The following is a 24,175-nucleotide window of genomic DNA, read 5'->3' as shown; positions in this document are numbered from 1 at the left end:
CTTCCTAGATGGGGCGGATCTAACCCAGAATCTTGTGAAGAGCTATGGCGAGGAAAACAGAAAGGAGAGGAGAAGGCTTTTCTCACCCAGGGATTTTTTAAATCAAAGACACAGAAGGGAAAATGCACAGGACTGTGAGGGAAACCCAGCACTCGTCCTGGGGTAGATGGTGCTTGCAGAAGGTCAAGGGTGACTGCCAGGGGGCACGGCCATGGAACGATGTCCTGCTGGGAACAAGGGATCCCAGGATGGGGGCAGATCTGGGGGGGTGATGGAGGCAGAGAATCCTCAAGTGGGTTGACATGCTGTGTGAAGGGCCAAGAGGCTCTCCTATGGAAGGTAACCTGTGGGGAATGACAGGGTGGCCCTGGAACTTGGGAAATAGGCCAGGGCCAGCGCACAAGTGTAGGGGGATGTAAGTGGGCCAGGAACACATGCCCTCCTAAGTGTGACAGCTGCTACCAGCTCCACCTGACTGTCACAAGTGGTCTGACCCATCGTCCACATGTGGAAATTGGGGCCCCGATTTCCAGAATTTCTGATTTTCAGAAAGGCTGGAAATTGGAATTTAAAAAAATATGAAATCAAAATATTTGGATATGGCGACTAATGTGAAACTTTAAAACACCCTGGGCCAAACCAAAGAGCAGGCACGTGGGCTGACTGAGGTCCATGGGGCACCTGTCTGTGACACGTGAGCTGGAAGATGGGTGAGGTTCCACAGAGACGGCCTCGCAGGACAAGAGCAGAGACTGAGGGGAGAGAAAGGCTCGGGCGGAAACTCTGGCGCAGGCCGCAGAAGGTTTGAGAAAGAAGTAAGCCAAAGCCACCTGACTCTGTGACAAGGAGGAGAGTGTCAGTGATCTGGGACAGTCACTTCCCTCCCCCTTCCTTCCCCCCTCCCTCCCCCACCCTCCTAGCAGACAGGTGAGGCAGGCAGAGCCCACAGTCGCTGGGGCCTCAAGAGTAAGTGGCCGGTGATGTATGGTTCCCAGGGGGTAAGGGCAGAGGGGAGGGATACATTGGGAGACTGGGAGTGACACGTACACACCACTATATGTAAAATAGATAACTAATAAGGACCTGCTGTACAGCACAGGGAACTCTGCAATGACCTATATGGGAAAAGAATCTGAAAAAGAGTGGGTACATGTATATGTACGACTGATTCACTTTGCTGTGCACCTGAAACTAAATCAACTCTACGCCAATAAAAATTAAAAAAAAAAAAAAAAAGAGTAAGTGGTCAGTGAGGAAACAGGCATCGAGCTGAATGAATGCAAATAACCGCAAAGGACACGGCTTTTCCAGTGTGTGTTTTCTGGGGTCACGTAACATCCCATCACCCTTGACAGATTTTCGCCAATCCAACCATGTTTAAATATCTCATTTCCGCTGCTACATAGAGTGCCGCTGACGGAAGCCCCACATCTTCCCTCATGTGAAAGCCACGTTCAATTCTCATGAAAAAGAAGTTGTGTGCTTTTCAGCTCACCTCCCGGTCCAGCAGTGCAGGTGACACGACGGTGACAATGTCTCCTTTCTCAGGATCGATGTAGAACATGTTGGGAGAGGGCTTGTCAGGCGTCTGCTGACGGATATTATACCGCAGGAGGGCATTATCCGTGGCCGGGTCGTCCGCGTCAAAGGCTGTCATCCGCATCACCGTGGTCCCTGAGGGGGCAGGAGCAGGAGATGGTCACTTGGGGGACAGCGATGGGCAGAGCCCCTCCCCGCACCTGGGCAATGGCAGTGGAGTGATGTGTCAATCACTTTCCAAATTAAAAAAGCAAAACCTTTCCCTGGCTCCGTTAGCTTTTAGCTTTCCTTCCGCCCTCCCTCTCTCCTCCATCATGTTAAAAGACCTGAAATAAAGAAATCTTTGCTGTTCAGCAGATTGACAGCTTAATTTTTCCTTCTCCTGATATGCTGTTTATTTCCACGGGCTTTCATTTCATTGTGGATGTGGCTCTGTGACAATGGCTTTCATTTTAAAATCTCTTATTGAATGCCTACCACGTGGGGGGCCCTGGGCTGGGTGTCGGGGAAGTAGAGGTGCCAAAAAGTCACATTCCCTGGGGTCCGGCAGGTCAGCACTAAGCAGGAGAGAGAGCGTTTGAAAATAATAAAGGATTCACAGTGCACTGAGAGAGGGTGATGTGAACACGGATGAGAAGAGCCTCACCTAACCAGGGGCTCAGGAAAGGTCGCCGGTGCAGGTGAGTGAGTAGGTGTAAGCGAGGGGAAGGAGGGGCGCCTCAAAGGGAAAGGTATTGCGGTTAATTCCGGTTACAGGGAATGGGCGCGGATGTTACTTGAGCACGCTCTGTGCGCAGCCGCAATGCTGACACTTTAGAGACGAAGATGGTATAAAGACGAAAGTGATGGGGACTGTTTGATTATAACAAGGTTGAGAAGGGTGCCGGATACCGGTCTTGCTCACACACAGCTGATATGAAGGGCGACTGGCATTAGGTGCTTTGGAAGACAACTGGATAGCAACTAGTAAAAAAAAATGCATTCACTCTCTTGGCATTTACCCTCAAGAAACACTTGCACGTGTCGACAAGGGGTTTTGGCGGGGATGTTTATGGAGGATCCGAGAAACATCTGGAAAGAACCTAACCATCCAACAACAGAGGAATTGCTAAAATGATGTTACACCTACACTGTGAAATATTTTGCAGCACTTAGAAAAGGTTGTACATCTAATGTGCTCTAACATGGAAGGCTCTCCAAAACTGAAAAATATCAAGTTGGAAAATGTTATCCATAGTATAACATCATTTTTATGAACCTATTTGCACATAGAAAATTCCACAAACTTTATGCATATATTTTTCAGGTACAGTTTATGTCCATAAATGGATAGAAGAAGGTGTATAAGGGTGAACTTCACACTGGCTTTGGTGGTTAAACCTGGGAAAGGAGAGAGGGCACTGGGATTAATGGTGATGCAGGGATGAGGGAAGATGGTGGCCGATCTGTAATGGTTTGATCATTTTTACAAGGAGCATGTATTATTTTGTGATTAAAATTTAATTTAAAGGGATCATAATTATAAACACCAATAGAAGCACGGTCTAGAGTGGAATCTGGCACATTTACCTGCTGGTCTTGACAACTGCGAGCCACCATATTTGGCTCAGGGTGACCTGCCCAACTATAACTTTTCACTGTAGTTTACTCTTCTGTGAATGAAGGGCCCCATCTTCTGATTCTGAATCCTCTGAGCCCACAACATGTGAGCTAATGGGTAAGAGATGGAAGCAGTAGACCTATCGTCCCCAGCAGGAATATTCATATACAGAAACTATTCAAGCTTAAAGGAAACACAGAGTTCATCTAGTTCAGTCACCATCCCGGTATTCCTTTCCCTTTTGTAACAGTGCTTCTCAAGCCATCAAAGCCAGTTTATTTTTTCCCATAATCAGAATCAGATTATCAGCCATTAGGTCCGAATGATCAGGCAAACGGATCTGACCATCCTAAAGTAAGATCTATCTGTTAAATAGTCTCAGTTCATCTCACCAACTTGTTAAATAGTCTCAGTTAATTTCACCAATGTTGCCATTAAACCAGACGCATACAGACACATCTTCTACTCTGTGTTGTGTCTTTGCCCTTCTTTGTTTCTCTGTGAGACTGTCACAGGGCAGGCCTCAGGGCAGTGTCAGAACAGAAAGCTCTCGGCACACAGCCCACTCCCTCGCCCCTCGCCCCTCGCCGTTGGAAGAGGTCAGCAAGCCATGTGGTTCCCGTGCTGTTGCTCGCTGAGCTGCACTGCGCAATCAGGGTTCTTTCTCTGCCCAGTGGTCCAGGCAGCCGCTGCCAGTCTGTCAGCGTTAGTGTCAAGGGTACACTCGTTTGCCTTCCTGGTCTAGGAAAACAGGCCCACTTGGGGGTCTCTGTCAGAAATGAAAGGCGACTTCCAGGCCCACATCTCACCCTGGGCCATGCTAAGTGAGCTCCATGTGGGCAAAGACCTGGAAGGAGGCCTCCACACCACGGATGCCACAGGAAAGAGTCCTCAGCTAAGTACCTGTGACCTAGTGCCCTGCACTTTGTTAGTGTCTAATGAATGCTTGACTGATGGAATCTGTGCCCTATTTAATATGCCTTTAATTGAAGTCAGAAACGAACAGGCAAAAAAATGTATAAAAAAAATGAAGCCATCATAGTTTGTGATTGTCATGGCTTCATAGGAAGGAAAAAAAGACCTCTCAGGGTGATGAATTTTTAGTTTCCACCAGGACATTCATTGATAATGTCTTTTTTGGTATTATTTTTTACAGATTTGATAATATGGGATGATAAAATGTTATCCTGGAATATTCCCAAGGTTACATAGAAGATGTTTTTTATTTTAATGAATTGTTAGGGAGCAAGTGAACTTGGTCTCAAGCCCTGCCTTTGTCTTTACCCTGCTGTGAATACACACCTGGATTTACTTCTGAGGCCCACTTCTGAGGACAATGAGATTGCTTAAGTCATCTAAATAGGTTTGCAGCATTGAAGAAAACGACCTTGGGGTAACATCTAGGTTCAGGTCTTAACTAACTGTGTGAACTTGAGCAAGTTAATCAACCCTCCTTGAACCTCAGTTTCCCCATATGCCCCCTCATAACGTTAGGACATTAGTGACACTTTTCTCTATGGTGACTGTAAGGACTTGATGGGACAATACATTAAATAACTTGGTGCAGTGCCTGGTACGTTAGAGTTCTGAGGAGGATGCCTTTTATCATCGTCCTGTCCTGGGTTCTGAGCCCATCATGGCGGTGCAGGCAATGACCTCAGACGAAGGAGCTCAGAAGTAAGTTGTCCGTAGAAACCGGCACCTGCTATGGCAGGAGTCCCGGTGCCCTGCCTTACCCTCTCCCTCCTAACTTGTCCACAGTCTTAGTTTATAGATTTGGGTTTCTACTGTGGAGATCACAAATCTATGATAACATATACACATGCGTGTGCATGCACGCACACGTACACACACACACACAGACACTCACACACACATTCTGGAGCCGCCACTGCTTCTCCATACGGTACTCTAGCCCTTCTCTAGGATCAAGGCTCTATCCCGAGTCCCGGTACATCTGATGGGCCCAACACCCTGTTCTCGCCTACTCCTCCTCTGGGGGCTGGATCATGATTTTCATACTTCCAGGTTCCGCAATGGCTGGATAAGCCTCCTAAATCAGCATTTCCTAAATTGTTTCCAAGGGACCCTGCTTCCATGGGTTCATCAGAGAAACACATTTGGGAAATATGCAGAAAGCACAGTTGAGCAGGTTTCCCTCTAGGAGAACTTCCTAGCATCCTTAATAAGCAAATGCATATTGTAAATCTCCAAGAGAAAACAGAATCTGTAGCATTTCCTAAACTTCCCTGTTGATGGAACCTCTTCATTCTAAGAACTTCTTTATGTGATGGGTCACATGGTCCTAAATTTTGCCCTTGGGGGACACAGACTGTGTTCTATTCATATTTATAAGCTTGGTAGCTATCACTCAATAGGTCCTCTGTCAATGTTCTTTGGGTAGAATTGCATTCTTGCAACTCACCATAGCTTTGCCTTATTCCACAGTGACCGGAAGTCATGGATGACTCATTAGTGAGAAGATTGGACAGCACTGCCTGGACATTTTTCATAACGAGGCATGCTCCCCCACTACCTCTGAGCTCTCTTCCCCACCCAGAGGTTCCTGTTGGACCTGGGTTTAGCAGACATACGCCAATTCCAAGTCCAGGGCTGATGTTCAGCATGTAGGCACCAGGACAGTTGTTCCAGGGCCTACGGATGGCCCCTATGCCTTAACCTTGCCCACGCCCACGTGCTGGACTCTGAGAAGAAGGGCTCTTTTATTTCCATCAGCCCCGCGGCTTCTCGTCTGTGCTTATCCTGTGCCTATGTGTGCTTCCTGAGGGCAGAGGAATGATAATTATATGATAGACACACGTGTGGGTCCTCCACGTAGTACGCTTCTGTCTTCTTCCCCATCACAACATTCTCCCATGTGTCAACATAAATGATCATCACTCTGTCACTCTCAGGGCTAGATGAACTAGCAGTGGTCCCTCCAAAGCAAAAGAATTACAGGCTGCTCGTTGAAAGCCTCAAGTCAGGCAGTCATTTTCTTTTGTCGAAGGACATGGCTGCCAATGTGATAGGCTGATAAACAATTAGGAGAGTTTTGTCTTCGCCAGTAGCCCCTTCCTCTTGGCTGTGTTTCTCTGATTAAAGACATGTGCCGCCTGGTGTCATGACCTTGAAGCTGGCGTCTGAAGTTCTGCTTCCTTGTGATTTCAGGCACAGTCACACCCTTGAGAAGTGGAGTGCAGCTCTGAAGGTGAGGGGCTGTTTTCAACCTCCAGGTAAGGTCAGCCAGCCTCAAGAGTGGGAGACTCCAAAAGAGCTCGCTCTGTGCCACAGGTGACAAAATTCTACTGTTCTTGACATTTCTTTGTCTTCATCCCCAAACATTTCCTTCACATGATCAAAAGTGTCAGACTCCTTTTTTAAAAAATGATATTCCTGTAAGTCAATAATATATTGAGACATGGACATGGACATTCACGTCTGTATTTGGCAGTGAATACACTTCGATAGCACAGTCGAAGCAACTGTATGCTTTCCAGGGGGATGCAAAACATAAAAACCGATATGATCAGAGACGGCAGGCATCACTAAGTGAGCTCCTTAGATGTGACAAAATGTCACGTCATCAGAAAGCATCCAACTCATGAGAGGAGGTAGGGCATTCTAGCCCCACCCAAACATCTATCTCTGTGACTAAACTGTCTCAGGGATGTGCCTCAGAGGTTACTTTTAAAAGAGAACATGGCCACAGATCCGGCACAGCATAACCCACTCCTTCGTGTTTATTCCCGTGTCAGAAGGAAAGCCCTTAGACTCTAGGCACCTTGACTTGTTTAGCTGGGTGGGAGGGACACAGAAGCATCGCGGAGTATGTCTAGTTGGACTGACACTGATTTGAAACTAAATTTCTGTTGGAGTCCTTCAGGTTGAAGGGGTTCTGGGCATCCTGATTCCAAACGCCCAATCAGCGTTCTAGATGTGGGATGACAAACCAGCCAGTGAGCCCGGGGCTGAGGGCATTCCAGGACAGACCTGGGCAAACCAGAATAAGTGTGTCACCCTATAGGCCAAGTTCTGCTATCAGATACAGACACATCTCATGGTCACGACTGTCAGAGTACGAACATGAAAATCGCTGCCAATGCGACATCAGTGGCCCGGGACGTGCAACTCCCCACTGGTCAACCAGTCTGGGACTGCTTTCTGACCACACACGTGGACACAACCCAGCTCTCTCCTAACAGTTCTTAACGGTGAGAAGAGAACCAGGTGAACAAATGCAGGAAGAGGGCTTCCCTGGTGGCACAGTGGTTGAGAATCTGCCTGCCAATGCAGGGGACACGGGTTCGAGCCCTGGTCTGAGAAGATCCCACATGCCGCGGAGCAACTAGGCCCATGAGCCACAACTACTGAGCCTGCACGTCTAGAGCCTGTGCTCCGCAACAAGAGAGGCCACGACAGTGAGAGGCCCACGCACCGCGATGAGGAGTGGCCCCCGCTTGCCGCAACTAGAGAAAGCCCTCGCACAGAAACAAAGACCCAACACAGCCTAAATAAATAAATAAATAAATAGCATTCCCTTTAAAAAAAAAAAAGAGTAAACAAATGCAGGCAGAACAGTGTTAGAGGCAATGCTGAGGATGTGGGCTGTCTACTTTCAAATCCCGCCACACCAAGAACCATCTGGATATCCTCGGGCAAATTCCTTTACTTTGTGGAACCTCAACTTTCTCACTTACAAAAGAGCATCTCCCTTAACCGGCTATTGTGGCGTTGAATGAAATAATGCAGTGTTTCTCAACCTTTATTTTTTCATGATCACTAATATCTAATAGGACACCAAGAGTCTTTTTAGATATTTTTTTCCTACCTGTCATCCCCTGCCATAGATATCTATGATGGCCCTTTGAGGACCACAAATCACTGTAATATCTCATGTTTTTAATGTCCCCCCAAGCACCAGTTTTCTCCCTCTTGGAGGTGATAATGTCCCCAATGAGAATGTATAAATTAAGAAATATAAAGTCCAGTGCCTGGGCAGTGATAAATGTAAGTGTGAGATGTAAGTTTTATTTACTGTTTTTTATTTTTAAAATTTTTAAAATTTTTAATTTTTTTGTAAGTTTTATTGATATTTTTGTTGACTGCTGCAATTTGCAACTCAGTTCTGGCGGGGGGGCCTCATTGCCATGACGATGGCGATGGGCCAAATGTCTCATGGGACCCAACCACATAGACTGCAACTCATACTAGTTCTGGGACTCACACCCAGGATCTATAGAAGCAGAGATTAATTAAAATCTCATAAGGAAACAATCCCTCTCTTCCCTTAGATAAGCCTAGAAACTTCTGTTGAGCGCATGCATGCATGACTCATCTTCCTCTGATCTTGTCAATGTTTCCGTGTACACGGGAATTAACAGGGAAACTGTCAAAGATTAGTTGACAGAAGATACCACACCAATCTGACAGGTACCCAGAGGCAGCCCGCACCCTGCAGTGCATGCATTCCTGAAAAGGCGCCCACGGAATGAATCGTAAACCATGTCTTATTTCCCCACTGACCTACATTAGCATTTCAGACCTGCTTTATCTTCATTTGAGGGGGTGTCCAATCAGAAGCTGCTCCTCATAATTTAACTTTTTCTGCTTATCTCCAAAACACTCTGCTAGCAGGTGGGATGGGGGAAGGAGGGGGGCTGTCTGCTGTGGGTGAGGAGACTCTTAAAGCCCTGCCCGATACTCCGGCGGAGAGAGAAGAGGTGCTCTGACTCTGACTTTGGTGGGGAGAGAAGGGGGAAAGCAGGTTAGATCCAAGGCCAAGGCCAAGGCCAAGCTGGGAGATTCAGCTTTGTCACCATTTTTCCTTTGGGGGGCCTGACCCTCTGTTCCCCAATTATCTAGGGGTTGTCATTTACCAGCACAAAGACTCTCTCGCAGTTTTCATTTGGTGGTCAGGCTGTGCATTAGACCTAAAAAGTTCTTGGTAATGTGAGTTTTGATGAAGATGCCAATGACCTTTGGCCTCTCTTTTGACAGCAGCCCAGACACGTTGGCCCTGAGGGTGCGGCTCTCCGGCCCCATTCCCAGAGTGGGGTCATGGGAGCTGGGCCGGGAGTGAGAAGCTCCAATGTCCACCCAGTGCCCACACGGTCACTTACATGAGTAAAGGGATTCTGGTACAGTTGGGAGAGGTGGTGGCTAACTAGAGGGTATATGTCCGCCAAAGGGGCAGCTACCTTCTAGTTCAGGGTAAGTGCTGCATTTTTGAAATGCAAGTCTGGAGAAGCCAGACCTTTTGATTTTTCAAGACAAGGTGGGAATTTGGATTTTCATATAAACTGTCAAAATATTTACATGTTGGACACTAGTTCAAATGTAAAAAACAAAAGATCACTGAGTGGGACTAAGAAAGCCAAACAAAAACAGATCATGGCAGGCTTAGTCCCAGGCTCACCGGTTTTCAACCTTTGATCTTGACTGTAGGTAGAGGCAATTCTTTCCCCCAAAGACAATAACTAAATATTGTTACTATATCCTCTAGTGATAGATTACAGTGTAAGAAAATGGCATATCCACTATAAAGAGTTCACCCTTCTTCCTTCTACCTCCCTTTGGGAACAGGTAAGTTCCCCTATGTGGCCCCAGCCCCAGCCAAGTGGGAGGCAGTAGAGACACAACGATACAAACATGTGATGCATGTGTCATGTGCTAGCTTATTTGATCCTATAGTAACTCCAGGAGGTATGTCATATTGTTAAACCCATTGTACGGGTGAGGAAACAAAGACTTAAAAGGCCATGTAGTCACCCCGTGAGCCAGGATTTGAACCCTGCTTTACTAAAGAGACTGCAGCTCAGACTGAGAGTTGCTACCCAGCATCCATTCTTCCTTGCTTCCTTAGTAACATAACTCTGATTTTAGCTGGCCACATTGCTGACTAGGTGAGATGCTAGATGTCCCAGCTTCTCTGCCAGCTACTGTGGCCACCGACTAAGGTTTAGACAATGAGATATAATTAGAAGTAAAGTGTGTGAGACTCCTGGGGAGGTTCCTTAAAGGGACCTCAACCAGAATGTGTGTGCTTTTGTAACACCCTCTCTCCTCACTTCCTGATGCCTGGGATGCAGATGTGATGACTATAGGTTCAGCAGCCATTGTGGACCATGAGGTGGCCCTTCAAATAAAAGCCACATGATAGAAAGGTAGAGCAGAAAGACAGAAAAAATATGAGTCCCTGAGTCTCTTATGACCATGGAGTTTCAAGGAAAGCTTGGAATTCCTCCCTTTGGCTTTGTTTACATGAACAAGAAATAAATGAAAGAAAGGTGAAAGCCCACCTTGTTTAAGCCATCATCATTTTGAGTTTGCTATTTCATGTGGTCACAACTAATGTTCTCTGAAAAAGGAGAAAGTAAAGATTGAAGAAAATAAACACATTTTATTAAATAGTTTTACTCTAGAAAGTAAATTTTGTTGCTTTAGCCTAGAGCTAGAGGGCACTAATTTAGACAAGTGTAGAAACATCTAGTCACAATTGGTAGGTATTTTCAAATATTCGAATTGATTTCCACTCACCTAAACCATCTTGAATCCAGAGATAATCTTTCTATCAGGTGGTAAGACTATCCTATTAGTAGCCCCCAGCAAATCATAACTTTGTATTGTCCCTTCCACCTGGACTGTGTGTTTAGCCGTCTGACATTCTCTGGCCAATGGGACACATGGAAACATACAAACAGAGCTTTGGAAGTACTTGTTCACAAGAGCTTGTCCTCCTGGAAAGCAGCTGCCATCTAAAGATATCTGGGCTCTCCTGCTGGAGGGGCCACATGTCTGGAAACTGATGCTCCCTGGCCGACACCCCTAAATACCCATCAGACATGGAAGTTGAGGCCATCTCGGAACATTCCGCTCCAGCTGAGCTTCCACGTGACAGCAGCCACATGGCCAACCTCAGGCAGGACCGGCAAGAGAACCGCCCCACTGAACCCATCCCAACTTGCAAAATAATGAACAGCTAAATGGCTGTTGTTTTAAGTCACTAAGTTTTGGTGTGCATCATTATACAGCAATAGATAACAGGTAAAGGAGTGTAAGTAGATTAATCTTCACATAGAAGCTAGAAAATATTGTATAATTTAAAAAATAGTGTGGAAGTTGCCATTTTAACTAACCAAATAGCACACCATATTTAAGGGATGGACCAAACTAAAAAGGGACAGGTACAGGCAAAAAACTGATGAGAATAAAACGCAACCCGTTTCCCAAATGTTGGGCTTTTGGGGCTACCAATGACGTCACCATAAATCACTGCAATATGTTGACCGCTGAGCGTGGTGGGTGCCTAATGGATATTCTCTGTTAAAGCACTGAATCAAACTGTCACAAAGTACATACTTTCAACGCAGGTTTGAGGTGAGTAAGTACCTTCAAATAAGAAGACAACTCTGTTCTTAAAAGTGAGAACACCTTCAATTTTGAGATAGTCGCCCACTTCCTTTAATAGCAGCCAGGAGTGCCTCTGTGTAGCTGCAATTACCACAGGCTTGATTTGAAATGCGATCGACTTCTCCTCTCAGATTTGTTCTCCCTCCCGGGAGCTAGTTGGTTTTTTAAATACAAATTGACAGTCAAATATGTAATAAGTTATGACAAGTTGAGCAATGGCTGTCCCCCATCTGTTTTCAAAGGTTGTTTATTTTTATAGCGATAAAGAGATGGTGGCGACAGAAGCACTTTATGATTATTTCAATTCTTCCGTGGCGCCTGCTAATCGTTCAATCTCCACAGTGTCTTTGCCCTACTTCTCTGGTGGGCTGTTGTTTGAGCTGCAGCGGGCCAGATGTCAGGAAAAATAACTCTTTTTGAGATAGAAAGTAACACATGGTAAAACTGGGGTCCCTCCTGTCAGGATTCACTGTATTGCCCTAATTTCTTTGTTTCATCCAGCATTTTGAGGTAATGTTTTTCTCAAAACCTATTAAAAATTCTATTTAATCTTTTTATCTATAATTCCTTTCTGTGCAGCTCTTTTAAAAGGATCCAGGAAACACTGCTGAATTAACTGATCTTGCCTAAAATACTTCAAAAAAGCATTTTTAAGTGGAATCTCTATCCCCAGTACTGGATTAGTACAAAGTAGCTGAAATTCTCGAATGTGAAAATATTTTTTCCATAAAACTGAAGAAAAAAAAAAACCCAAAAGGCAATTCTGGTGTATTTTTTGTTTGTTTGCTTAACCAATTTAAGAGATATTTAAAAAGCAATTCTAGTTCTCCTTAGAGCAGTAGTTTTCAATTGGGGGTGATTTTATCCCTCAGGGGACACTGGGGAATGTCTGGAGACATTTTGGGGTCGTCACAACCAGGGCAGGGTATGTGATGCTGGAACCTAGTGGGTCGAGGCCAGGGATACTGCTAAACACCTCACAATGCATAGAGCAGGTCCACCACAAAGAATTATGCAGCCCCAAATGCCAAAAGTGCCAAGGCTGAGAAACACCATCTTTGAGTTATTTATACCTGGGTCTCTAAAAGTAATGGCACTTTTAAAATCCCATACCCAAATAATTGAAACAATCTGCCTCTCTTTTGGAACTCTCTCTTGTAGATGTGAAGTTCACTGAGCACATAGATACTATCTCTTCTGTATTTATTCCCCTCACAGTGGCTCAAATATTAGTACCACAGAATATGTAAATATACAGAGTATATAATGTTTAAGAACATGCTAATACTAGATGTAAACTATTATATATAGAATGAATACACAGCAAGGTCCTACTGTAGAGCACAGGGAACTAAATTCAACCTCCTGTGGTAAACCACAATGGAAAAGAATATGAAAAAGAACGTACGTATATGTATAACTGAATTGCTTTGCTGTACAGCAGAAATTAGCACAACATTGTATACCTACTTCAATAAAATAAATTTTTAAAAAAGAAGAATATGCTAATTCTAACATCATTTAGTTTTCCTGCTTTAATTTTATATAACTCAAAGCATGAAAATCTTCAAAGATAACAGGATAATGAGCTTTATAAGAGTAGTAAGAGCTTCGTAAACATTTGTTGAATGCACGAGTGAATAAATAAATGAATAAGGTAAATGAACGAAGGAATAAAGGATGAATATTTTTATTTGTTATCATCTTTCTTCTATTACAGCTTGAGGTAATGGTGAAGGTATAAGCAGAAACAGGTAAATAATTAATGCCTGACTTGCACTAAATATTAATTCCTAAGTAAAGGCTGAAGATAGGCCTATTGCCCCCATCATTTTAAGGGCAAAGGGGAGGCAGTTTTGCTATTTAAAATCATTGGTTTGTTATTTCAGTTTAGCCTATATTAGGCTGGGCTAAACTGAGATAACAAACCAATCTATGCGTCAGTGGCTTAACGCATAGGGTTAATTTCTCTCTCAGATTCAGCTCATATTGCGGCTCCCTTTCAAGGGGTTCCTTTCCCAGTTGTGATGTAGGGACCTAGACCCTGGCATCTTGTAGCCTTGCCACTGGGACACGTGGTTTCCTGACTGTTGTGGGAGAAGCAGAGAGCTGCAAAGCCACGCGCAGACTCATTAAGTGCTTCATCCAGAAACTGCGCAGATCACCACTACTGCCTGCAGTCTATGGCCAGGTCGGTGTCTCAGGCAAGCTCAAGAGCAGGGCCGGCTTCATGGGTGTGTGGCCTGTGTGGTCGGCCGGGGTGCTGTGTTCAGAAGGGCCCTGTGCTTGTTTTAATGCTCTGCTGTCACCCTCTTGACAGTCTTAACAATTGTTGAACAAGGGGACCCCCATTTTCATTCCACAAATTATGCAGCCTGTCCTGGTTAAGAGCCAGGAGCCAGACCTGCGAGAGGCCTGGGAAATGTACAAGAGGCATCGAGACCCCCCTGGATGCAGCGGAAATCTTGGTCAGAGATCCTGTCAATCAGGCCATAACGCAGAGCCCTTTGTTTCCATCATTAGGGCTCCAGTGGTTACGGCTCATAAAACTCCTTGCTTCCCCAGTGGTTTCATCCCTATTAGGTGGGAAGCATTACATAACAGCTCAAGAAGTCTAAACAGCGTTCGCGCTGGTACCGGCCTGCTCAGCGCGACCTGCTCAGTGCTGGCTCCCGCCTCCCAAGCTCTGGGTTCTCTGCCTTGGGAGACCTGTGCAAGCTTCTTCTGGCTCCCAGCTCTTGAGCTGCTATCTTCCTGGCCTCTGCCTTGATTTCCTGGATCCTAGGCTGCCTTCTTCTTTTTAATAAGATACTTACGCTTGACAATCTGGGTCCCACCAGATGTGGGTCACACACCAGTATGAAATTAAAGGAATATGTGGAACTATGCCTTGCAACCCTGGCTGCTCATCTGAATCACCTGGGAAGATTTAAAAATACTCAGAAGGCCTGAAACTCACCCTCAGAAATTCTGAATCTACTGACCCGGCATGGAATCTGGAGAATGTGATCTTGGCAATAGATGGGGCCAGACAGATGAAGACTCTGACACTCTATTTATTGGCCATGTCATCTGGGCAATACATGCAAGTTCACACAGCCTCAGTTTCCTCACCTGTAAAATGGGCAGACACCTGAATGGGTGACATCACTCGCCCACCGACCAGGCTATCCAGTGGTCAGTGGCTGAGCCACAATGCCTTTTGTCTCATTCCACTCCAGCACAGGTCATGTTGTCCCTTAGACATTTCAGATTACATTTTGCACGTGGAATAGTTAATTTTCAAGAACTCTCCCTGCAGACTGGCTATAGAACACCTTTGCTCTGACCCACTAGAGCTTGTCTGGGGCATCTCTGAGCCACGTCAGGAGCCCAAAGGACAAGCAGGGCCAGCAACCCGAGTTGTGGTGAAGAATAGATAGACGATCGATGCCCCCAGGACTGCACCTGTTAGGTGAATAACCTGCCTGAAGTCACAGGCATGATCAATGAGGGGCTCAAGGAGGTTTGCAGAGGGAGGAGGAGGGGGCTGGTGATTATTGCAGTAACAAGATAAAAATGAGGCAGGATGCGGAAATACGGCACATCTGAGACTCGAGACTCTGCCTTCAATGGGAAGAAAGTGCCGGCAAATTGCTGGTGGAGCTGTAATGTTGCTGATTTTGCAAACATGTGTTCTTCAACTTGATAAGTAAATACATATTGGGTACCATGGTGATGTTGCAAGCTGTTGTTTTATGGCTGGGAAGTCAGCTGCCTGTGATTTATGCGAGCAATGGAAGTATTTATAAAATAACACTGACTTAGAAGGAGTCATTTTATGAGTCTGGGGAATTGGATCTTTTATGAAGAATAAAACTTGATGAAGGAGCTTGATCAGGGTCACACAAATCTGAAATTAAACGCGCTTGGGATTGAAATCTAAGCGGGACCCCTCTGGATGTCTGGGCTCTCAGCCTGGAGAAGGGTGACAAAGCTTCTCCCTGACAATCCTGCCATGTGGAACTGGAGTGTCATTTCCACTTGCCATGACTGTTTCTCTCCAGGGTGAATGTCACTTTTGAAAGCTGCATTACCTCTTCCAGGCCATCAGGACACCACTCAGGGAATAACTTAGACACCACGTAAAACTAAGCGATGCATATCTGATTCACACTTGTATCACACAGAACGCAACAGTCAGGCACACAGTAGGTGCTCAGTAAATATTGAGTGATGGACTAAATGGAGAATAGATCCAATAGCGTCTGGCTCACTCTGTATGAACATTTCCTCATTTCATTTATGTTTTTAAATTGTCTCTCCTGTGCGTGTATTTCAGCCTCCTAATGGTGCTGCCTTTCCAGATTGGAATGTTCTCTTCTTGGAAACAGTCCGGCAGGGGAGAGACCAAAGACATCTGCTTCCCAAGCTGAGAGAACCAATAGGCACACGATTCAGGCTGGACTGACTGGATGCACCCCTGGATAAAAATGGTACTCATCCGATGCAGCTGTTCTGTGGATTAAATGAAGTTAATATATGTAATATTCAGCCCAGGGCTCTGTGTTCTTTGAGAATATGATTATTATTGCAAGAAGAGACAGGCATAGCTCACAGGCACCTCTTTTGATAAAGAAGTTAAGTCTGAATAAATGCATGATTAGGTGAAATAGATTTTTTCTTCCTTAAGGTAATCTTAGGTTGCATAAATAGACGTAGACTATCAAATACAAGGGAGGCGATCATCATTTTAACTCAATATTAAGCCTCAATAATATTTCAGGGTCTGTTCCATGCACTGGGTGACTCGCAGATAATCAAAACACAGCCCTTTCTTGCAAGTTGCCAAATTGATCTCGGTCTTTCCTTTAGCCATGTCTGTCTTTTCTGAAATTCTTCCTGTTAGCCAAGGTCAATTCATAAGCTTCCACTCTTGCCCTGCAAAGGGAGGGCCAGGAGAGCTACCCTCCAATGCCCAAAGGTCTGATGTCACGAGTAAGAAGAGGCAGAGGGAATGTCGTGTGGTTAGAGGGGCACCTGCGTGTCTTGGCTCCTTGGCCCCTTCCTCCATCTTCCCAGTCCGCGGCACAGCATCTTCAAATCTCTCTCCGCATCTCTGACCTCTGCTTCCCTCATCACATCTCCTTCTCTGACTCTGACCCTTCTGCCTCCCTTTCATAAGGGCCCTTATGGCCTAGGGTTCTGGAGGCAGGAAATACACAGAAAGTTGAAAGTGAGGGTGTGCAAACAGGTGTGTGTGTGTATGTGGGGTGATTCACTACCACTAAAAGCCCAGGAGAGCCATACGGATCTGCAACAGGGCATCTTGTACTGTAATAGTTGCCTGTTACAAAGCAGGATGATGCAGAGACTGTTTGTGGACAGACAAAAGAGATTTATGGAAATGGCGGGAGTCAAACGTGACCCCCTCTTAAGGTCTCTTCGTGCTCTACCAGCCCATGTTACCTGCAGGGCTTGAGAGACCACAGCTGCCTCATCAGTGTGTAATGGACCCTTTGCATTTGCACAACCTAAGAATCTCATTTTCAATATAAGATATGCTCTCACGGGCCAGTCCTGTGCCCACTCCAAGGAAAGCAGAAATTCTGCCTGTGTGTTGCAAATATTCATTTATTTCAACTCCACTCTACTGGGGCCACTTTGTGGCAGGTCCTGAGCTAGGACTGTGGATACGGAGATGAATAAGACAGTCCCTGCTCCTCAACTTTCCCACATTCAACTAGGAGAGACAGAAACGCTGAAACGCAAAATTGCACCACAGTGCAACGCAGGCACTTGGTAAAAAGCACATTCAAGGTCGTTCTGAAAGCATCTCGTGGTGGGCAGCATGGATCTCCACTGGTATAAGGTGACTGACTTAAGAATGTCTTTAGCAGCTCCCAGCTGCGATTTAGGGCGGGGACAGTCTCAAGTTGTTTTTCCCTGCATTACCAACTGTGAATGGTGTGGTCGCGCCCGGACTATTTGATTATTACTTAGCATTTAAGTCTTTAAAACATTTCCTTCCACAGAATAACCTGCCCATTTACTGAGCGCAAAGAGGTAGTAAAGCCTGCAAAACAGCACCACTGGCCATCTTCAAACTCTCCCTCCTGCTAAGAGCGTGGGCACGTTAAAGACCTTTTAAGAGCTGGGAACTCTGAGACAAGTGAGTTTGCGAGTCAAGGTGAGACAGCGCCGCGCTGGGGTCCTGAGCACCCATCGCGTCGACCACTGCCCTCCGTGCTTCTGAACGCTGAGGCCGCCCTGAATTCCGCCTCTTCAGTACCAGCTGCCCCAGACATGGCCCGCAAAATACGCAAGTACTGTGGCACGAAAGACCCCATCTCAGTAGAGAGAAGACGCACTAAAGTAAGCCACAGGGTCCTAAGCAACTCATTTTGCCAAAATGTGAGCAGTCAGAAGCCCGCTACCTGTGACTGATGGAAGGAAGGGATCAGCCAGCAATTAAATGAGAGATTGAAGCTTACACTAGGGGACGACCTGCCTGCAGGTGGTTAAATTTCATCAGGGACAGAAGGGAAGAGAGACAGAGTAAAAACGAGATGGAGAGAAGGGGAGAGGCAGGAAGGCAGCAGTCTGAATTCATTAACTAAGCGAAAACACACTGAGGGTTTGCCGTGAGCTGCCCACAGTGTTACCAGGTGTCTGCCCCCTCTGGGCTTATGTCCCAGGGACGCTCCTGACGCACCCCTCACAGACTGCACTCGTTTTCGAGGGCTGCTGTATCAAATTAGCACACGCCAGGCAGCTTAAAACCATAGAAACCTGTTCTCTCAGAGTCCTGGAGGCCAGAAGTCTGAAATCAAGGTGTGGGCGGTGCCACGCTCCCTCTGAAGGCTCTGGGGAGAATCTGTCCCTTGCCTCATTCAACTTCTGGTGGCCGTTGGCATTCCTTGGCTTGTGGTCCCATCTCTCTCTGCTTTGCCTTCACATCACCTTCTCTGTGTTTCTGTGTTAACACCTTCTGCTTCTCTCTCCTAAGGACCCCTGTGATTATATTGGCCCACCTGGATAACCCAGGGTAATCGTCTCATCTCAGAATCCTTAACTTAATCACATCTGCAAAGGCTCTTCTTCCAAATAAAATCACACTTACCAGTTCCAGGGGCCAGGACCTGATATCTTTGGGTGGCCACGATTCAGCCTACCACACTGCTCACAATGCATGAAGAGCTGTTCTAAGCCCTAGTGCGTGAACTTGACCTCATGGAGGTTCTGTTCTCATCCCCAGGTTGTCCTTGGGGGAACAGCGGTGACAGGCTTGAGGTCACACACCCAGGGCCTGGTGGAATCGGGGTTGGAACCCAGGCACATAAGGAAGCTAGACTCCTGTTGTACGGGCAAGAATGAGGCAGATGCAGGCAGACAGTGGGGACAGGGCAGGGCAGGACCAGACATGAGAAACATATGCATATCTATGGCCCCAAGAATGTTTCTGGATCAGTTTCCTGAGAATCAATTCAGTGAAGAACAGCTGCTGGGCCTCTGCCCTCAGAGGTCATAAATTCTCTTCTTAGGGTCAGCTAATGATGGACACATTTTCCAGGCTCAATTCCCAAAGACATGCAAGGGACCAGCTCCTAAATCTCAAGATTTCCAATACTGCGAAAGCCATTTTATCTTTACAGAAACGCAGCAAAGTGGCCCAGGAAGATGAATGTGTGACATTCGCTCACACTTAAGCTCTTCATGGGCTCTGCTGGATTTAGAGGCAAAGAAATATCTTTGTCACAGAGGACACGTGCTTTATATTTCTATAAAAACATGAACAAGACAAGCTTTTTCCTCATTTCTTTCCAATCTTTAAGGAAAGAAAAGTGTGCACAGTGTATTTTTTTTTTCCTTCTTTGAATCACAAAACATTTGACAGAAAGAAGCTTTGGAGTTAATCCAGTCCAAGGGGCTCAATAAGAATGTTCTCCTTGAATGTCAACTATTACGGGTTATATTTCTTGCCAGTACTGAGAAGTAAAGTTTATGGAGACGGGTTAGAAGCCTCCACCCTGCCCCTGGATTCTGCTCTACTTGGGTCATGGCTGGAATCCTGGCTCATCCTGGTCCCCATAATATACGAGGGAAACAGACAAACCAGAGACTGTCAGGAGGAGAGGGGACGGCAGGCAGTCTAGATGGCAGGGCTCTTGTGATGTAAAGATTAGTTCTAGTAATTGGGCCCTTTTTTCAACCTTTTTTAAGGCTGAAAGGGAAGGAAGGATAGAGAAAAAGAAAGACAAAAACTAGCCTAACATGACTGGAAGAGATCATGTCCTAAAATGGGAGTATGTTACCTTCTAATACTCGAATGATTTCACGTTTATATTGAAACTCAAGACCAGGGGACTGGTCTTGGGGAAGAACATGGCGACTGAGGGAGCTGTCCAGTGATGGAAGGCGCTGCCTGCTGAGCAGTGAGCTCTCATTGCTCTGTGTGTGTGTGTGTGTGTGTGTGTGTGTGTGTGTAGATTGAACGACGCTTGCTGTTGGGTATCAGAAGGGAATCCTGCTTTCAAAGGAGAGCGAACCATCAGATCACCTCTGAAAACGCCCTCAACTTTTAGCATCTGTGATTCTGGTACACAGAACAATGCCAGTGAATTTCAAGTTCACAGTGCCAAAAGGGCATGGAAGTGGGAGAGGAGAGAGTTTGTTAGGTGGTTCCTCAGCTGATAAACTTGTGAATTGTGCTGACTGTCAGAGTGAGGAATGGAAAGAGAGGAGTAAGAGAGGCAACTTTGCTTCTCATCTCATCCACTTATTCTACAGAAAGGCACACGAGATCACATACAGACCACCAATTCACAGTTAGCTGACAGGGAGGTTTAAAGAATTCCCCCAATTCTACAGCCACACAGGCAGCAATCATCTCACATTTCCTTTACCTCCGAGTCACTCTTATCAACTAAAAAGGCAGTGCCCATTGACTTGAATCTTTATTTAAGCCCTTGTGAAAATTTCCATCTTAATAAACCAGCTGAGTGCCTTGTCTATTATCCACTCTCCTGAAGAGTGTTGATGTCACATCTGCGTCCATGGGGACTGAACGCTTCAAAAGAGCTATTCCAACTCTAAGTTCAGATTCAACTAATGTTTATTGAAGCATCTTGCCTTAGACATTTCCATACACCTTATCTCATTTACCCTCTTACGATTCTGAGAGATGACCCAGTACCTTCTAATGGCTTCCTAATGCATTCCCTTCTCTTACCTTTAAGCTACTAGTTTGTTTTCTAACAGGCTCCAAACTATTATTCCATCTTCACTTTTCTTTCTACAACTTATCACCCTCTGAAATGTTATAAATTCATCTGTTTAGTTTGTTGATTGATGATCTCCCCTCCTTCACCAAATGTAATGTGGACTTTTTCTGCTTTGTATCACCAACACGGATGTTTGTGGAACAAATGAATGAACACCATCCCTGCTATCTCCAATTTAACTTTTCTAAAATGAGCGGTTCCTTGTGTCATTCCCAGACATGATATACTTTGATGGCTCCTGCTGGATACAGTAAAAAAAAAATCTAGAATAAAGCATCATGGGCCTTCCTGACCTGGCCGGAGTTTCTCTCTCCTTTGCTCTCCCCTCATCTTTATCCCCTCCCCTTCCTCCCACATTGACTGTGGTGGCCATTACCGCTATAAACAAATACTTCTGGTTTCTTCCGGCCACGTGTAAGGACTGCGCTTGCCTCCTCTGCTGGACTTAGGTGTGGCCCTGCAACTTACTTTGGCCCGTGAAATGTAAGCACAAGGGAGGCGTGCCCCTTTCAGTCGGAAGCTTTAAGAGGCGGTCCTCGTGCCATTCGATCTCTCCCTCTGCACAGCCACTGCCAATGTTACACATGGGAGCTGCTCTGCTCTGTCAGCCTGAATCCCAGAGAGAGGGTGACATGGAGCAGAGCCCCCAAACAGCCCCCGCTGGCCATTATCACGAGAAGAAATAAACCATTTCTTGGTGAGCCACTGCATTTTAGGGGCTATAGCAGTATAGGCTAGCTCATCTGGGCTGAAACACTGAACTTGAACTTCCCCAAACTTGCCATGATGATGGCGTATGCCATTCATTCAGGCCTGGACTCTCATACTCTCCTCTCCCCCTTGCTGGTCCTGTGGCACCTCCGTCATTTCTGCTCATCTTTTAGAACACTTTGGAAAGTCTGTCCCCCAACCTCCTTCCTGAGGCAGGATTAAATATTCCTTCTCTTTGGCCTCATTTCCCTCCCGGGTTTATCTTCACCCCAGTCCTGTGCACACTGGGTTGCAATTGTCTACGTAGTGTCAGAATCAGCTACTAGACTGCAGCTTGAGGGAAGGGCTTACCATCTCCACAGGCATATTCCCAATGGCTAGGAGGCTACCAGGGTACCTGGGGTATAAGTATCACATCGACTTCTGTTGGATGAATGGATGAGTGAACGAGTGAAGAGTATTAGAAGTGTTCTTATTCACAATTTTCAGGGGTATTGGATTAAATACACCAGTTGCTTCCTATTTCCTATTTAATCCTCTCTACTCCTTGAAATAGGCCTCCTCATCCTTGTTTTAACAGCAGAAAAAAAGACTCGGAAAAATATAGTAATGGATTTGAGATCACAGAGTCAAACAGGAGGCAGGGGAAGATTCAAACTCAGGTCTCCAGCCTCCCAAATCCAAGTTCTTTTCCTTGTCCAGAGCCAGAAATTGGGCCACAACAGCCCCTTTCCTAGGTCCAAGTTCAGCAGAAAGACAGGTCCTGCTGAACAGACCAAGGTGTCACCTGCAGGGCAGCTGTTGCTACTTCGGGGAACCGCAGGGCGGGTGTGGAAGGTCCTGAACTCAGCTGTCTGCCCTGAGATGCTCCACGCTTCCACCTTGGTCTCTGTTAAACCAAATGGCTTCCTATTTCCACCTGTGACTTCTCTTTGGTTATTCTCACAGAGTCATGGAAGCTATGAGGTGCAGGGGATAGCAGAGCTGTGGAGTCCACCTGCCAGTATGACTGCAGGGAGAGTGAGTTATGCAGTCTCTGTTTGAACACCCAGGGACATGAGCGTACACCTTACGAGGCCACCCACTGATTTTTTGGGCATCTCTGACTGTTGGTGAGATCTTGTGCACACTGAGCTGGAACCAATCTACTGCAAAGCTCTTGCTCTGCTCTGGCTCTTCCACATCTCCCTCTGATGAATTGAAAACTTATCTATCTGTGCATCTTTCATTGCTAGTCTTCTGACCTCGCTGCAATTTGTCAACTTTTTACTCAAATCAAGGTGCTGACAGCAAAATATGCAAGATGTGTCCTGAGCTGTGCTGGCTGTGGGAGGATGATCACTGCTCCTAAAGAGGAAATTAACTCACTCAGAAGGCACTTATACAGAAATGCCTTTTGAGCTTGTGGTCAACTAGGACCCCAACACTGTTTTCGCATGAAATACTATTTAATATAGGGAATCTCACCCTGATTTAGTGAGCTGGCTTTTTAAGAATCTCAGGCAAAGACTTTACATTCATCTCTGTGACATTAAATCATCAGCTCATGGTTACAGTGTGTCCATGCCTTTTAGAAAACCTGATTCAATCATCTGACGGATTAGCTATCCCTCGTCTACTCTGGATGAAGCATGATTTTGATAAGTTACTGATATAAATGTTGAATAAGATAAGATTAGTGCCTGGTAAATGTCATCTAGCTCATATTTCTCTCTTTCCTTTTTTAAATTATGAATTATTTCATACATACACAGGAATATATGTACATAAATTCACATATATACGCATACCTACAACACACATGTACACACACATATACAACATATAGCAAGGTATAAGAAAGAATATAATCACACTTCTACCCACCACCCCGCTTAAGAAATATCATGTACGATGCCACTGTAACCCCTGCATGTTTCCCCTTGATCTCATCCCACGTCCTTCCCTCCGAGAAAAATGGTTATCGGGAACTTATCTAAACATATTATCTAAACATATTTTTCATGTTTCTGAATTCTCTAGAAATGGAATCACACTGTATGTATTTTTCTGCAAACTGTGTTTTTCACGGCGTGATATGTTCGGGGGCTGAGGGGTGGGGGGAGTGGGGGGTCCACTGTCAGTGCCGCAGAGCAGTTCATCACACGACTGAGCTGCCATTCACCAGCCACGAGACGCTTAGCTCGCGCATACACTGTTTCCTATTTTTGCTGCTGCCGGCCATGCTGCTAGGAACATCCATTTCCGTGTGTCCAGGTGCACATATGGAAGTTCCCTGCAGGCATGGACCGAAGAATACATTGCACGTCTTCAACTTTTGTAGATAATGACAAACTGTTCTCCAAAGTTGTTTCAATTTACACTCCCAACAGCCATGAATGAGTGTCCCTGTTTTCCCACGTAGCTGCCAACACTTGGTATTTCTAGACTTAATATTTACCAATCAGGTAGACATAAAATAATATCAAATTGTGGTTGTTATTTGAATTTCATGATGGTTAACGAGTTTGAACAGATTTTTGTACATTTATTGGTCATTTAAGTTTCCTGATCTTCAAAATGACTGTTTATACTTTTTACTATTAAATTTTTTTTGCTTTATTTCCCACTGAGTTTAGGGGGCCTATATACTCTCTAGTTACTTATCCTT

The 24,175-nt window shown here is 45.6% G+C and overlaps 1 protein-coding gene across 1 annotated transcript in view; it reads right to left on the bottom strand.

Annotated features, from left to right (window-relative positions):
• The window catches only part of CDH13 (cadherin 13), a 1,030,526-nt gene that overhangs the window by 248,381 nt on the left and 757,970 nt on the right, over positions 1–24,175 (bottom strand). Inside the window, exon 7 of the mRNA XM_082439035.1 lies at positions 1,496–1,674. Within this exon, the coding sequence (XP_082295161.1) occupies positions 1,496–1,674 (179 nt within the window). The remainder of the gene's footprint in view (positions 1–1,495; positions 1,675–24,175) is intronic.

The sequence above is a fragment of the Balaenoptera physalus genome (genome assembly GCF_965194825.1).
Source record: "Balaenoptera physalus genome assembly, chromosome: 19".
In the NCBI taxonomy this organism is placed as follows: Eukaryota; Metazoa; Chordata; class Mammalia; order Artiodactyla; family Balaenopteridae; genus Balaenoptera; species Balaenoptera physalus.
The sequence above is the reverse complement of the archived record's forward strand: the minus strand, read 5'-3'. Positions and strand labels throughout refer to the sequence as shown.